The 14,701-nt window shown below is 55.8% G+C and overlaps 1 protein-coding gene across 5 annotated transcripts in view; it reads left to right on the forward strand.

The window, feature by feature from the left end:
- Positions 1-12,396, forward strand: part of FRMD6 (FERM domain containing 6) — a 38,680-nt gene extending 26,284 nt beyond the window's left edge. For 4 of the 5 annotated variants that reach the window (XM_048307494.1, XM_048307495.1, XM_048307499.1 and 1 more), the window contains 13 exons: positions 1,355-1,540; positions 2,326-2,416; positions 2,559-2,701; positions 3,317-3,393; positions 3,884-4,070; positions 5,064-5,219; positions 5,750-5,815; positions 5,905-5,973; positions 6,649-6,823; positions 7,718-8,053; positions 8,148-8,273; positions 8,988-9,079; positions 9,162-12,396. In XM_048307494.1, coding sequence (XP_048163451.1) covers positions 1,442-1,540; positions 2,326-2,416; positions 2,559-2,701; positions 3,317-3,393; positions 3,884-4,070; positions 5,064-5,219; positions 5,750-5,815; positions 5,905-5,973; positions 6,649-6,823; positions 7,718-8,053; positions 8,148-8,273; positions 8,988-9,079; positions 9,162-9,446 — 1,902 coding nt within the window. In that variant the 5' untranslated portion in view covers positions 1,355-1,441 and the 3' untranslated portion in view covers positions 9,447-12,396. The remainder of the gene's footprint in view (positions 1-1,354; positions 1,541-2,325; positions 2,417-2,558; positions 2,702-3,316; positions 3,394-3,883; positions 4,071-5,063; positions 5,220-5,749; positions 5,816-5,904; positions 5,974-6,648; positions 6,824-7,717; positions 8,054-8,147; positions 8,274-8,987; positions 9,080-9,161) is intronic. The other variant, XM_048307498.1, reaches the window with a different exon arrangement.
- Positions 12,397-14,701: the final 2,305 nt, after the last annotated feature.

The raw sequence follows: 14,701 nt of genomic DNA on the forward strand, positions 1-14,701 counted from the left end.
TGCAATGCATGGATGCCATGATATGCGGATGCAATGCATGGATGTAATGCATGGATGCCGTGATACATGGATGCAATGCATGGATGCCGTGACACGCGGATGCAATGCGTGGATGCAATGCACCATCCCAAGGCGTGGATGCAATGCATGGATGCCATGATATGCGGATGCAATGCATGGATGTAATGCATGGATGCCATGATGCATGGATGCAATGCATGGATGCCGTGACACGCGGATGCAATGCGTGGATGCAATGCACCATCCCAAGGCGTGGACGCAATGCATGGATGCCGTGATACGCGGATGCAATGCGTGGATGCAATGCACCATCCCAAGGCGTGGATGCAATGCATGGATGCTGTGATACATGGATGCAATGCATGGATGCCCTGCGTGGACATGACACATGTTCGAAATCCATGGATGCCACGCATGGAATCCACGATGCACGCACACAACGCACAATACACGGACACAACCTCCCTGGTGCGGTCCCAGAGTTCCTTGGCGATGGGAAAGCATCGCCTCCGGATTTCCCAACTTCTGCAAAACCCCAGGAACCACCAACAAAAAGTCACCTCGGGGCACTTTTTCCTCCGTGCTGCTGCACAAATACGCAAATTCCAGGCTTTCGGAAGCCAAAGGCGCTTCCATGTAGACCAAAGCAAATATTTGGTGACAAGGGAGACACTCTGCCTGGGTGCCAGCGTAAATCTGGGGTAGGAAAAGACTGAACTAGGTCAGAGTTTAAAGTCCATCCTCGTGGTGTCACGTGGGAATTTGTGTCCTTGTGGATGGTGGGGTAAAAAGTGCTTTGGGAATATTCACCCTCGGAATTGAGAATTTCCTGGGGTCAGTGCTAGGATGGATTCATCGGCTCTGCATGGCAATTCCCATCTGCAAATCCCTGTTAGTGCTTGGATTGGTTTTTTTCACCCCAGCAAAGAGTCGGAACTGGGGGGAAGGATGTTGGAAGGAATGTGGGGGTCCCCCTGTGGGTTTTCCTTACCTTTCCATGGCTGGCAGGGAAACCTCCCGCTTCCAGCACTGCTCCTTGCTGGCCCAACTGGCTTGTTCCCAGCGGATAAACTTTTATTTATTTTAATGATGCCAGAAAAGCCTTTCCTGAGGTTTTTCTGAACTCAAGCCAGGAGAATCAAACTGCTGGCTCAGGTTTCTGGGGCCAAAAACCATGGGGGTGGCTGTGGTGGGGTGTGCTCAGGGGTTTTGGGGGACACCCTGACCATGAGCCCGTACCTTGTGGGAGCATGCTGGTGGCTGGGAAGGATGGGGGACGGGGATGGGGAGCTGAGGGTGTCGTGCCCAGGGCTCATCCCCCTTTTTCCCACAGGGATGGCGCCCGCGGGGCCCGAGGCCGCCCCGGCCCGCCGGTGAGGTGCTCCCCACCAGCCACCCCGAGCCCCCTGCCCGGAGCACGATGAACAAGCTGCCCTTCCACAACAACAGAGTCATGCAGGACCGGCGCAGCGTGTGCATCTTCCTCCCCAACGACGACTCCCTCAACATCATCATCAACGTAAGGCGGCGCTGGGCAGCCCCCGAGCGCTGACATTTCCATCACCCCCCTCCCCCGGGGCTGTGTTTGCACACCCTGGGTTTGCTCCTGGGTGTCATTTGGAGGCGGCCTGGCCTCGCCCTGCCGGGGAAATGCTCATGAGGTATTCCCCCGAAGGCTGCAGCGGTGTTTTACGCTCTCCTTCCTCTCCTTGCTCGACGTGCTGCTGGCAGCAGCGGGGTTTGGGGAGGGTGAGCTGCTGCTTGGCACCCCACGGCGTGGCATGAGCCCCATCCTTCAGCCTCACACCACAAATCCCTTCTGGATGGCACTTCAGCCTCGTCCAGCCCAGGGAATAAACAGGAGGGGCTTTGGCTCTGATTGGGATGGAGCATTGAATGTGAAATTCCCCCACTTTTTGTTGTATTTTTTGTTAATTCACCCCTACCCAATGTTGCTGTTGATGCAGGAAAATGTTTAAATTCCTTTCAGAACTTAAAGGGAGCTTATCAAAAAGATGGAGAGAGATTTGGAAAGAGGCAGATAATGATAGGATAAGGGGAATGGTTTTAAACTAAAAGAGGAAAGATTTAGATGAGATAATAGGAATAAATCCTTGCCTGTGAGGATGAGGAGGCCCTGGCACAGGTTTCTCAGGGAAACTGTGGCTGCCCCATCCCTGGAAATGTTCCAGGCCAGGTTGGTTGGGCTTGGAGCAACCTGGGATAGTGAAAGGTGTCCAGAGGGTGGAATGAGATTAGGTGGACACAGATGCTTCCAGGGCTCACAGAAGGGATTTTTTGCAGGTGAAGATTTTGTGCCAAGAGTTACTGGTGCAGGTGTGTGACCTCCTGAGGCTGAAGGACTGTCACCTCTTCGGGCTCAGTGTCATCCAGAGTAAGTCAGTGGCTTAAGTGTTCAGCTTACCCCTTTTGGTGGCCTCGTTGGGTGACGAGGAGGTCACAGCTGGGTGACCAATGGGTCCTGGCGGGAGGCAGGGGACACGTGAGGATGCTGATGCCACCTCTGTCCCTCCCAGACAATGAGCACGTGTACATGGACCTGGCCCAGAAACTCTACAAGTACTGCCCCAAGGAGTGGAAGAAGGAGGCCAGCAAGGTCAGCGGTGAGGTCTTGCATGGAGAGCTGACGGCAGTAAGGCCACCTCTGTCCCCGTCGCAGGTCACTTCCAGGACCCGGGAACGCTGCCAAGGGGTGGGGGGGCATTTAGTCAGTGTGGGGCTGAGGGGTGGATGTGCAAAACCACATCCCTGGGGATGGTGGTGGTGGCATCCCTGGGGTTGTCACTGCAAGTGCCACCACGTGCCCCAGCTGGGGGTGCATCCTCCAGGCTCAGTCCCTGGAGCTCATTTTTTTTTTTTTCCTGCCTTATACTTCAGCAGAGTTTTTAAGGTCCCTTCTTCCAAGTTCTAAAATCAAATTGGGGTTTTTTCTCCCCAAAGCACCTTCTCATTATTTCAATGCCGAGGGGTGTCCAGGCTCCGATGCTGGCGCTGAGCTGGTGGATGATGGACTGAGAGAGGGAGAGCAGCAATGAGGGGTTGCAGAACTCCTGGGCTTCTCAAACCCAACCAACCTGCTTCTTTAATTCCAAATCCCCTTCATTTCCGGCATTTTGTGGGGGAAAATGGGGGACAGTGGAGGAACAAAAATGCCATTGGTGCCATGGCAGGCAAGGGCTGGCTGTGACAGACATGACCCCAGAGAGTTGAGGTGAGGGGTTGGGATGTGATGCTGGGATCCCCACAGGATTCCTGAAATCCTCCTCCCTTCCAGGGGATCGACCAGTTTGGGCCGCCGATGATCATCCACTTCCGAGTGCAGTACTACGTGGAGAATGGGCGGCTCATCAGGTAGGGTGTGCCCACCCCCACGGGCACCTCCTGGCATGGCTCTGCAGCCTCGGGGTGCTGTGGGGTGCTGAGCACATCCCAAAAGCTGGGGCTGTTCGTGGGTGGGTGCTGAGTGGCTTCTCACAGGGGCAGGTGGGGACACCACCCCCAGCCAGCAATGACAAAGCCTTTCGGGGAGTGAGGACGTCGTGTTCCGGGGTTTAGCACAGCCTGATTTGGACTTAGCTATGGCTGGGTGGGAGCTGCAGGTCCTGCTTGAGGGCTAAAACGATTTCCATGGGTTTGGGGACACAGTGGCACCTCCACAGATTTTTTTCTTGGGGGGTTATTCCACCTGGCTGGTGAAGCGGCTCCACGTTCACGCCGCTGAGTGGGAATTTTAACCAACGGGGAAGAGGGAGCAAAACCCCTGGGTGACGCCTCCCTGAGGGCTTCCCAGTGGGTGTCCCCTGGCTGCTCATGCCTCCTTGTGTCCTGTGTCCCTCCCCAGTGACAGGACAGCTCGGTACTACTACTACTGGCACCTGAGGAAGCAGGTGCTGCACTCGCAGTGTGTGCTGAGGGAGGAGGCCTATTTCCTGCTCACTGCCTTCGCCCTCCAAGCCGACCTGGGAGACTTCAAGAGGAACAAGCACTACGGGAAGTACTTCGAGCCCGAGGCCTATTTCCCTGCCTGGGTAAGAGATCCTGATGTGCTCCCTGCTCTGAGCTTGGCGCTGGGCTGCTCGGAGCCTTCCGGCCCAATCCCGGTCCCTGGGTTAATCCTGGTTATAAATAACCTGGGACAGCTGTGGGGATGGAAATAGCGGCGGCTTGGGGTTGGTGTGGGGCTGGTGGGAATTCCCTGTGTGCTGTTGGGATGCTCCCGGGGGATTCCCTGCGGGCATTGCCCCACCACCATCAGGTGCAGCCCTCTGGGAACTGGTGGCACGGAATTCCAGAATCCCAGAATGGTTTGGGTTGGAAGGACCTTAAAGCCCACGCTGTTCCATCCCCTGCCATGGGCAGGGACACCTTCCACTGTCCCAGGTTGCTCCAAGCCCCGTCCAACCTGGCCTTGGACGCTTCCAGGGATCCAGGGGCAGCCACAGCTGCTCTGGGCACCCTGTGCCAGGGCCTGCCCACCCTCCCAGCCAGGAATTCCTTCCCAATATCCCATCCATCCCTGCCCTCTGGCAGTGGGAAGCCATTCTCCCTTATCCTGTCATTCCAATCCCTTGTCCCAAGTCCCTCTCCAGCTCTCCTGGAGCCCCTTCAGGTGCTCAAAGCTCTCTCTGAAGCCTTTTCTTCTCCTTCCCGACCTCTTTCTTGGTTTTGTCCCAAAATCTTCCAGCTTCTCCTTTTTTCACACACGTCACTGGGGAGTGGTGGCCCCGGGGCCGTGTCCCCAGCCACGCAGGGAGTCCATGTGTGACTGTCCCTGCCCCAGCACAGGTGCCACCAGTGGTGTAGGCTCCGTGGAATGGGCACACGGAGCACCCTTCCCACTGGGAAATCCCACTGGCAAGAAGTCACTGGCTGCTGTAATTATTTAATTTTTGCTTGGAGATCTCTAGAACAAAGCTCCAATTCCCCCTTTTCCCTTGAAACCACCACTCCCAGGAGCGCTGGGGATGCAGCCCTGAGCGAGCCCGGGGCAGCTGGACAAGCTTCTCTCCTCCTCCTGCCAGGTGGTTGCCAAGAGGGGCAAGGATTACATCCTGAAGCACGTGCCCAACATGCACAAGGACCAGTTTGCCCTGACGGCCTCGGAAGCCCATCTCAAGTACATCAAGGAGGCCGTCAGGCTGGACGACGTGGCCGTGCACTACTACAGGCTGTACAAGGTGAGCCCTGGCCCTGTGGTTGTTGGGATCTTGATTTTGGGAATGTCCTCCCTGAGAAATACAGCCTGGGTTTTTCTCCTGGGAACGAAGCCGTTTGTTTGCCGGGAGAGCCGGAGGTGTTTCAGTTGAATCTCGGAATGGTTTGGGTTGGAAGGGACCTTAAAGCCCATCCAGTTCCACCCTCTGCCATGGGCAGGGACACCTTCCACTATCCCAGGTTGCTCCAACCTGGCCTTGGACATTTCCAGGGATCCATGGGCAGCCACAGCTTCTCTGGGCAACCTGTGCCAGGGCCTCAGCACCCTCCCAGCCAGGAATTTCTTCCCAATATCCCATCTAAATCTCTTTTAGCTTAAAACCATTCCCCCTTATCCTGTCAGCATGCAAAGTCGCTTTCCATTTTTCATTTGGCACATTAATCACAGAATGGTGACTGGGGTGACTGCAGGAGGACCCCTGGGCTGAGGTGGGGTGGATTTATCCACTTCATGCTGCAAATTGTGTATCTAAAACCATTTCTCCCCCCTTAGGACAAAAGGGAAGTGGAGGCTTCGCTGACGCTGGGGCTGACAACACGAGGCATCCAGATTTTCCAGGTAGGTGACGGAATGAAGGTGATGGCTCAGCTCAGCTCCCTGCCCCTGCCAGAACCCTCAGCCATGGCTCCCTCTCCTCTTTTTTGCAGAACTTGGATGAGGAAAAGCAGCTGCTCTACGACTTCCCATGGACAAATGTGGGCAAACTGGTTTTTGTGGTGAGTGCCACCTTCCCCACCTGGAGCACTGCTTCCAGCTCCAGGGTCCTCGGCACAGGAAGGACATGGAGCTGTTGGAACAAGTCCACAGAAGGCCATGGAGATGCTCCAAGGGCTGGAGCACCATTTCCTATGGAGCCAGGCTGGGAGAGCTGGGGGTGCTCACCTGGAGGAGAGAAGGCTCCAGGGAGAGCTCAGAGCCTCTTCCAGGGCCTAAAGGGGCTCCAGGAGAGCTGGAGAGGGACAAGGGATGGAGGGACAGGACACAGGGAATGGCTTCCCAGTGCCAGAGGGCAGGGATGGATGGGATCTTGGGAATTGGGAATTCCTGGCTGTGAGGGTGGGGAGGCCCTGGCACAAAGAAGCTGTGGCTGCCCCATCCCTGGAAGTATTCCAGGCCAGGTTGGACAGGGCTTGGAGCAGCCTGGGCTAGTGGAAGGTGGAAGAGGATTGGGCTAGATGGTCTTTAAGGTCCCTTCCACCCCAAACCACTCCGTGATTCCACGATCCCCAGGCAGGGCATCCCCTGGGCTCAGCTGTGGGTGTGGGATGCCCTTGGCACAGACCACCAGCAGGCGATGACAACCCATGGGGTTAATGAGGAGCTGCAGCAGGATTGGGTGAGAATGGGAGCATTCTCCTCTTCGGGGCTGATGTCTCCCTTGTCCCACCCAGGGCAAGAAGTTCGAGATCCTGCCGGACGGGCTGCCCTCGGCCCGGAAGCTCATCTACTACACGGGCTGCCCGCTGCGCTCGCGCCACCTCCTGCAGCTGCTGAGCAGCAGCCACCGGCTCTACATGAACCTGCAGCCCGTGCTGCGCCAGGTCCGCCGGCTGGAGGAGAACGAGGGTAGGTGCTCCAGGCCCCAGTCCCGCCGGGACAGGCTCCCACGGGGCGTTTCTGCCTGTGAAAGCACCTGGTGCTTGTGCCAGCCCCGTGCCCACAGCCCCCGCACTGCTGTGGGATGGGCACAAGCCCTGCGGCCACCCCTGATATCCCAGTTCTGCCCAGTGCTTCAGCACAGCTTTCCCAGTGCCCCTCGTCCTTGTGAAAGCTTAAGGTCTTCTTGCTCTTCTTTCCTCTCCTTGTCTTCCTCTTTCTCTTCCTCATCTTCCTTTCTCCTTTTCTTATTTGTTGTTCTTCTTGTCCTGCTGTTCTTCATCCTCCTCATCTGCCTCAACTTCTTCCTTCTTCTCATCTTCTTCATCTTTTTCTTCCTTGTCTTCCTCATCTTATTCCTTGTTCTCATCTTCATCCTCCTCTTCTTTTGTTTTCCTCCTTCTCGTCCTTCTCTTCCTGTTTCTCTTCCTTCTACTCTTCCTCTTCTTCCTCTTCCTTCATCTCCTCTTCCTCCTTCTCTTTCTCATCTTTCCCCTTCTCATCTTCCTTTCTCTTCCTCATCCTCCTCTTTCCTCCCCTCTTCTTCCTCCTCCTCATCTTCCTCCTCCTCATTTATTTTCTTCTCTTCCTGCTCCTCCTTATTTTCTGTCTTCTTCTTTCTCCTCTTCCTCGACATCTCTTCCTCTTCCTCCTCCTCTTCCTCTGTTGGAGGGACAGCCCCTCACAGAGCACAGCAGGTTTGGGGCTCCTGCCCCACCATCCCTCTGTCACCGTCTCCAGCTGTGCCACCACGCTGGGCTCGGGTGACAATTCCTCTGGGTGCCAGGGGGTCCATGCCCTTCCAGGGGGTCCGGTTTCCCTGGGGGTCGTGGGAATCGTGCTGATTCCGTGCCCCCCTTGCAGAGAAGAAGCAGTACCGGGAATCCTACATCAGCGACACCCTGGACCTGGACATGGAGCAGCTGGAGAAGCGCTCGCGCGCCAGCGGCAGCAGCGCCGGCAGCATCCGGCACAAGCGGCTGTCCCGGCATTCCACCGTCTCCCACAGCAGCTCCCACACCTCCGGCATCGAGGCCGACCCCAAACCCCGGGAGATGGGGCCCGAGGACGGATTCTCGGGCACCGGCGCCCACCGCAAGCTGAAGACCTGCAGCTCCATGACCAGCCACGGCAGCTCCCACACCTCCGGCGTGGAGAGCGGCGGGAAGGACCGGCTGGAGGAGGATTCCCAGGATGACGGTGAGGCGCTGGTTTGGGTTTTGCAGTGGTTTTGGGCTTGGAGGGTGCTCTGAAGGTGCACACCTGACTTGTCCTGTCTCCTCGTGTCCCGCAGAAATTGAGATGCTGGTGGATGATCCCCGGGAGCTGGAGCAGGCCGGGGAGATGGAGGTGAGCCCCGACATGTGCGTCTACATCACCGAGGACATGCTGCTGTCCCGCAAGTTCAACGGGCACTCGGGTAAGGTGGTGGCCGCTTCTCTTCCCAATCCCCCAGTGCAAGTCATGCCTTTGGGAGCTGGAATGAGATGATCTTTAAGGTCCCTTCCAACCCTGGTCATCCTGTGGTTCTTTGGTGTTTGGCAGAGTGGAATTAGCCCAGGGTGTCCACTGGGACATGAGGAAAAGCTGTTCACCCAATGGGTTGAAGGAGAGGTGGGGTAAAGAAAAGAGGAACCTCTCTCAAGTTGTGCCAGGCGAGGTTTAAATTGGATATCAGGGAAAATTTCTTCCTGCAAAGGTTTGTCCAGCCCTGGCACAGCTGCCCAGGGCAGTGGTGGAGTCCCTGTTCCTGGAGGGATTTAAAAGCTCTGTGGATGTGGCACTTGGAGACACAGGGCAGTGGTGGCCTTGGCAGTGTTCAGGGAATGGTTGGACTTGATGATCTTCTCTGGAGCTGCACCCAGAAAGTCACCTGCATTTCCAGCTCTGTGCTGGGAGCTACTGGGAGGTCTTTGGGATGCCAGGCTCCCTGGGGACAGCCTTGAATGCCATTTTGGGGCAAATTTGGGAGGCTTTGTAGGTAACGCTGGTTGCAAGTGGAGCTGTAGGGCTGAAGACCCTGCATTGCGCTGAGGGAGCCTTTGTCCCCATGGACAGCAAGAGTGGATCCCAGCAGAGCTGAGCCACCCCAAAATAACCTTGGCACCCTCCTCTTCCTCTCTCCTTCGTGCAGGACTCATCGTGAAGGAGATCAGCTCCTCCACCTCCAGCTCCTCGGAGACGGTGGTGAAGCTGCGGGGGCAGAGCACCGACTCCTTACCCCAGGTACGTGGGACTGGGGGCTTTGGGATTCCCCAACCCCCTGGGCTCCCTGGCAGACCCTGAGCCTCCTCTTGGCTTTTCTCAGACGACGTGCAGGAAACCCAAGACGTCGACGGACCGGCACAGCCTGAGCCTGGATGACATCCGGCTCTACCAGAAGGACTTCTTGCAGTTGGCGAACCTGTGCCAGGACACGGCGCAGAGCTTCACCTTCGGCTGCGCCCACGGCCTGGACGAGGACGGGCTCTACTGCAACGGCTGCCTGGCCCAGCAGTGCATCAACATCCAGGACACCTTCCCGGTGAAAAGAACCAGCAAATATTTCTCCTTGGATCTGACCCACGACGAAGTCCCCGAGTTCGTGGTCTGAGCGTGGGGAGGCTCCGACGCCGCCTTCCCCCCGCCCCGCTCCCTGCAAACCATGGGAACTGTGGCACTGCACCGGAGGATTGTCCGGATAAGGGGCGGGATGGGGGTGCCCGGGCACGGAGTTGGTTCCAGAGGAGTTTGTGCCAAACACAAGTTGTCTTATTCCGACTGGGAGGAGCACGGCTCCGTCTGAGCCGGCAGAAGCCCACCCGTGTTTTCTCGTGGCCTCGTGGCGAGGTGGCCTCTCCCCCTCCTTGCCCCCAGGTGACTCCGAGGCAGCTGGAAAGTGCCAGACTGTCGTGTTCAAGCCAAGCCAAAGAAATGTAAATAACCCTAAAGGCCAGTATGGGAAGGGAGAATCAAGCAATAACCAGCCAGGGATCTCCGGGCACGGTGATGTTCCATGGAGGAAGGCACGGCCAGCAGCTCCTGGGGCAGAGCATGATCCCAGTTTGTCCAAAAACCTGTGCTGGAGATCAGGCCGCAGCAGTCCCAGCCAGGTGGATGATGGCTGGAAGCTCTCAGAGCCATTTGCAACTTGTTTTTATCTTTTTTTTTAATTTTTTTTTTTGAGAGCAAAACCCCCAAAACCAAAAAAAAAACCCAAAACCCACCCCAAAAAAAAACCAAAAGAAGAAGAAAGCAAAGGAGGATGGAAAAAGATAAATCCCCTATAAGGATAATGCAATAATGCATCCCAAACATTGACTATCTAGAGAATACATATATAAATATATCAAGGTATGTATGTTTATATATGTCTGGATCTTATAGACCCATTTGTGTTTTACTCCTGCTCTAAAACACCTTTTATACAAAGGATCTGCCTCTCTTCTTTCACGAACTCTGTCAGCAATCCTATATTTTTCCTAAGCACTAAGGTGAGAAAACAGACTTTCCTCTCGAGGAGAACGTGCATCCAACCGCCTCGTCCGTGTGGCTCTTCCCGCTGCCGTCTCCGTTCCCGTTTCCCAAGGCTTTCCATGCGTCTTTAGGTGTCTTACAGTTGGAATCATTCTGCCAGAGGATGATGGTGACGTGGAAAATCCCAGGGTGGTTTCTGAGTGCGTCCCAGGGAAGCCAGACAGCCCAGGTGGAATATTTGCCGTCGGTTCCGGAGGGTGAAGCATTGCAGAGTTGATGATCACAGCACAATGCCTTTGTAGTGGGTATTTTTAATTAGAGTTTAGCCATTGACAGCCAAAGTTTTGCCATATTTTGATATACCACCGTTTTTTTTTTTTTTTTAACTGGAAGCTTTTTCTTAAAAAAACAAACCAAAAAAAAATTGTAATTATTTTATAAATAAGCACAATCTTATTTTTATAAGAAATGTTGGGGGAGGGAGCTGAGAAAGGGGAGCTGGTACCAAAAGAAATGGAGCGTAGCTATAGGCAGAGTGCACTAAAAAATCCCTTGGGATGTTGGGATATGGGAGAGCTGCTGTGGGACCGTGCCACTGGCACCGTGTCCCCGCCCCAGAGCTTGATCTGGCCCTGCCTGAGGGGTTTTATGGGAAAAATGTCAACATCCAAATGCTGGCAGGGCAGGATGGGGTCCCTAAAGCATCCTGCTCTCCCTAAATCCCCACAGGGCAGGATGGGGTCCCTAAAGCATCCTGCTCTCCCTAAATCCCCACAGGGCAGGATGATGGTCCCTAAATCCCTACAGGGCAGGATGGGGGTCCCTAAAGCATCCTGCTCTCCCTAAATCCCCACAGGGCAGGATGGGGGTCCCTAAATCCCTACAGGGCAGGATGGGGGTCCCTAAAGCATCCTGCTCTCCCTAAATCCCCACAGGGCAGGATGGGGTCCCTAAAGCATCCTGCTCTCCCTAAATCCCCACAGGGCAGGATGGGGGTCCCTAAATCCCTACAGGGCAGGATGGGGGTCCCTAAAGCATCCTGCTCTCCCTAAATCCCCACAGGGCAGGATGGGGTCCCTAAAGCATCCTGCTCTCCCTAAATCCCCACAGGGCAGGATGGGGTCCCTAAAGCATCCTGCTCTCCCTAAATCCCCACAGGGCAGGATGGGGGTCCCTAAAGCATCCTGCTCTCCCTAAATCCCCACAGGGCAGCTGGAGCGATGCTGCCTGGGGCTCAGCTGTGTATCCCGCTCTGGCTTGGGGGAGACCCCACCAAATACCCCAAAAATCTCTCTTTGGGTGCCATATCCATGGCTGGGATAAGGTTTGTGACTCCAGACCCCATCCATGGCTGGGTTTGCAGTGTGTGCACCAGCAGCGTGAGCTTCCATGCTGGCACAGGCAGGAAAATTCCCCAAATTCATCCCCAGCCTCTTTTTCCCCGCTGTGGCAGCCCCTGGGGGCTGCAGCACCACCCTGGGTGCTCTCCATGGGATCCTCACCCTGCAGAAACCCAGAGCTGGAGGGAAAAAAGGGATAAATCGTGTAAAGAAATGCTCAACGCTGCTCTGAAGTGGGGAGGGGGCAGCCAAAGCAGGGCCTCTCCTTTTCTCCTCCCCATCCCATTGTCCTGCAGTCGAAGCTGGAGTGATGGGATCGGAGTGATGGGGTTGGGATGTTGTTGAGGGCTCTGATGGAGCTTATCCCTACAAACAGCAGCAGTGCCAGGGAGCAGGGGGACACAGAGGTGCCATTTATTCCCAGTTATTCTGCAGGTGGCCGGGGCGGCTCCGGCAGGGGCCGGGGGTGGCCGTGCCCGCCTACCCTTGGGGCCGTTCCCCCTGCAATAAGGGGCTGTCTGTCTGCACAAAATAGTCCTTTCTGTGAAAGGATCTTCCCATCAGGGCGATGGGAGAGCCCAGTGACTGTGTTGCAAAAGGAAACAAAAAAAAAAAAAAAAAAATAGAAAACTCAAGGAAAATGACATGAAAAGCCCCGGAGCGAAATTCTTTTGTACCAATGAAGTTTGTTGTGTGCCTTTTGCAGTACGGCTGGACGTGACAATAAAGTGACAGTTGTTTGCATCACTTCGACTCTTGGAGATCTAAAATGCTCCCAGGCTTAAGGGAGAGCTGGAACACGGCTGAATTTAAGGACAACGTTGCATTTATTGCGTTCTCTGCTCCGGCAGTCCTGGCTCCAGAAAGCAGGTTAAGGAAACTCCTGCCCCAGGCAGGGCAGTGGATGGGCTGAGCCTTTCAATCCTGATTTTTGGTGATTTTTGTGGAAGTGACAGCCAGTTCCAGCGCTCTGGAGTTGGGAGGAGGCGAGGTGGGAGCTCCTGAAATACGTGGAGTGTCCGTAGTACGGATCCTGGTGAGATGCTCAGGGCGGTCCCCAACCTTCAGGAGCTGTGGGGATGAAGGGTTGAACCCCTCCTTGTGGAGCTGGCTGGGCAGAGCCTGTCCCAGCCCCCCAAGATCCCAATCCTGCTCCCCACCTCGGCCAGGGGATGGGCAGCACTCACTGTGTGACACTTCCCTTTCCTCCCTCTTCCTCCTGTAGGGACACTGGGATGGGTGTTTGGGAGCAGCACCCAGGTGGGTTTTCCCAAGGGAGGGAGCTCCACAGTGTTGGTTCAAGGTGTGATTCCGAGCAGGATCCTGAGTGGATGTTTTTGGGTGGAGCACGTGGATTCTCCAGTGTCTGCTGGGGGGTTTGTGCTGCCTTTCTCCTCCACAGCACCCGGGACCACCCTCCCGTCTCCCACTGGTGCTAATTAAACTCAGAACATAATTGGCCAGTTTTTCCTTGTGGTTTTGCCAGGTTTGCTGATCCTGGCACCTCTTTCCTCCAGCCAAGGAAAACTGTGGAAGGTACCAACACCCACAACCTTTCTGTGTCCCCATTCCCAGTTTCTGGAGCGTCTCTTGATCCTCAGTGTATTTATCCTCTCACAGGGAGAGGGTGTGGAGTGTCAGGACACAGGGAATGGCTCCCACTGCCAGAGGGCAGGGTTAGATGGGATATTGGGATGGAATTCCTGCCTCTGAAGGTGCTGAGGCCCTGGCACAGGGTGCCCAGAGAAGCTGTGGCTGCCTCTGGATCACTGGAATTGTTCCAGGCCAGGCTGGATGGGGCTTGGAGCAACCTGGGATAGGGGAAGGTGTCCCTGCCCATGGCAGGGGGTGGAACTGGATGATCTTTAAGATCCCTTCCAACCCAAACCATCCTGGGATTCCATGAAGATGATGATGAAGAGCCTGTTTTCGCATGGAAGAAACATCAGTAAAGCTTCCAGAGCGGTTTCTCCCAGCCCACACCACTGCCCTGTGGCCCTGGATGCAGCCATGTCCCAGTTTAAGGCTGGGGCCCAGGAGCCTGGAGCATCCCTGGATGCTGCCTGCTCTCCATCCATCCCTCTTCCAAACCCCCTGGGAGAGGGACGGGGATGGAGATGTGGGGCTGTGCCCCTCTGGAATGCCCCACTGCCCCCCTCCCCTGGCACCTTCAGCATCCACAGTGCCAGGAGCATCCAGTGCCTTTTCCACAGGCTGCAGAAATAATTGCATGTTCCCAGCAAATTCCCTTTGTCCTCTATAAATATCCCTTGGCCCCGGCGAGGCGGGCACTGACCATCCGCAGGTCTGGGGCCCTAATTGCTGATTTCTGCTAAGATGCAACATTTTCGGGGCAGGAAGGAGGAGCACGAGGCCATGAGCCACTTCTGGGAGGGGGACTGCATTGTCTGCTGCTAACTATAGCCTCCAGATTTCATCCCTGCCCTATAAAACCCCGGAATTTTCCTCAAACCAGATGGGGAAGGGTTTGTTGCACCGGCCAGCCCTGGCTGGCGGGGGTGAGGAGGAGGAGGGAGCTCTCCCCTCCCCGCGGGCTGTGCCTAGGAAAGGCTAAATGGGAACGAATTTACTGAATCCCCCTCCCTCTGATGACTTGACTTCCATTCCTGCTTCATCTCAGCACGGGGGAGGTCCCCAGGGGAGGGAAAGGTCCTCGAGTTCCCATCCCGGCGTGTCCCCAGGCACCCACGCTGGCCTTTTCTCTTGAGATGCTCCCTGCTGCTGGCAGCCCTCCTGCTGCTCTGCCTTACCGCTCCATGCCTGACTCAAAGGCTGCCCTGGGGCCGTCTCTTCTCCAGTCGCTTCATTTCCGAATTTCGCAGCTCCCCTCACTATTCCGGGGCGGCCGGAGAAGTCGGAGACTTTGCGTTTATGGGGTGACCACGGGCAAATGCCAATTTCGTGGAGCCGACTGCAAAAAGGGAAATGTTGCAGTGGCATCCTTAATTTATTAATTAATTTCGTGACCAGATCCAAACGGGAGCTGCTTTCTCCTGCTGTTAGGCAGGGGTGGGTGCTTGGCTCTGCACCC

Source organism: Corvus hawaiiensis, chromosome 6 (genome assembly GCF_020740725.1).
Source record: "Corvus hawaiiensis isolate bCorHaw1 chromosome 6, bCorHaw1.pri.cur, whole genome shotgun sequence".
Classification (NCBI taxonomy): domain Eukaryota; kingdom Metazoa; phylum Chordata; class Aves; order Passeriformes; family Corvidae; genus Corvus; species Corvus hawaiiensis.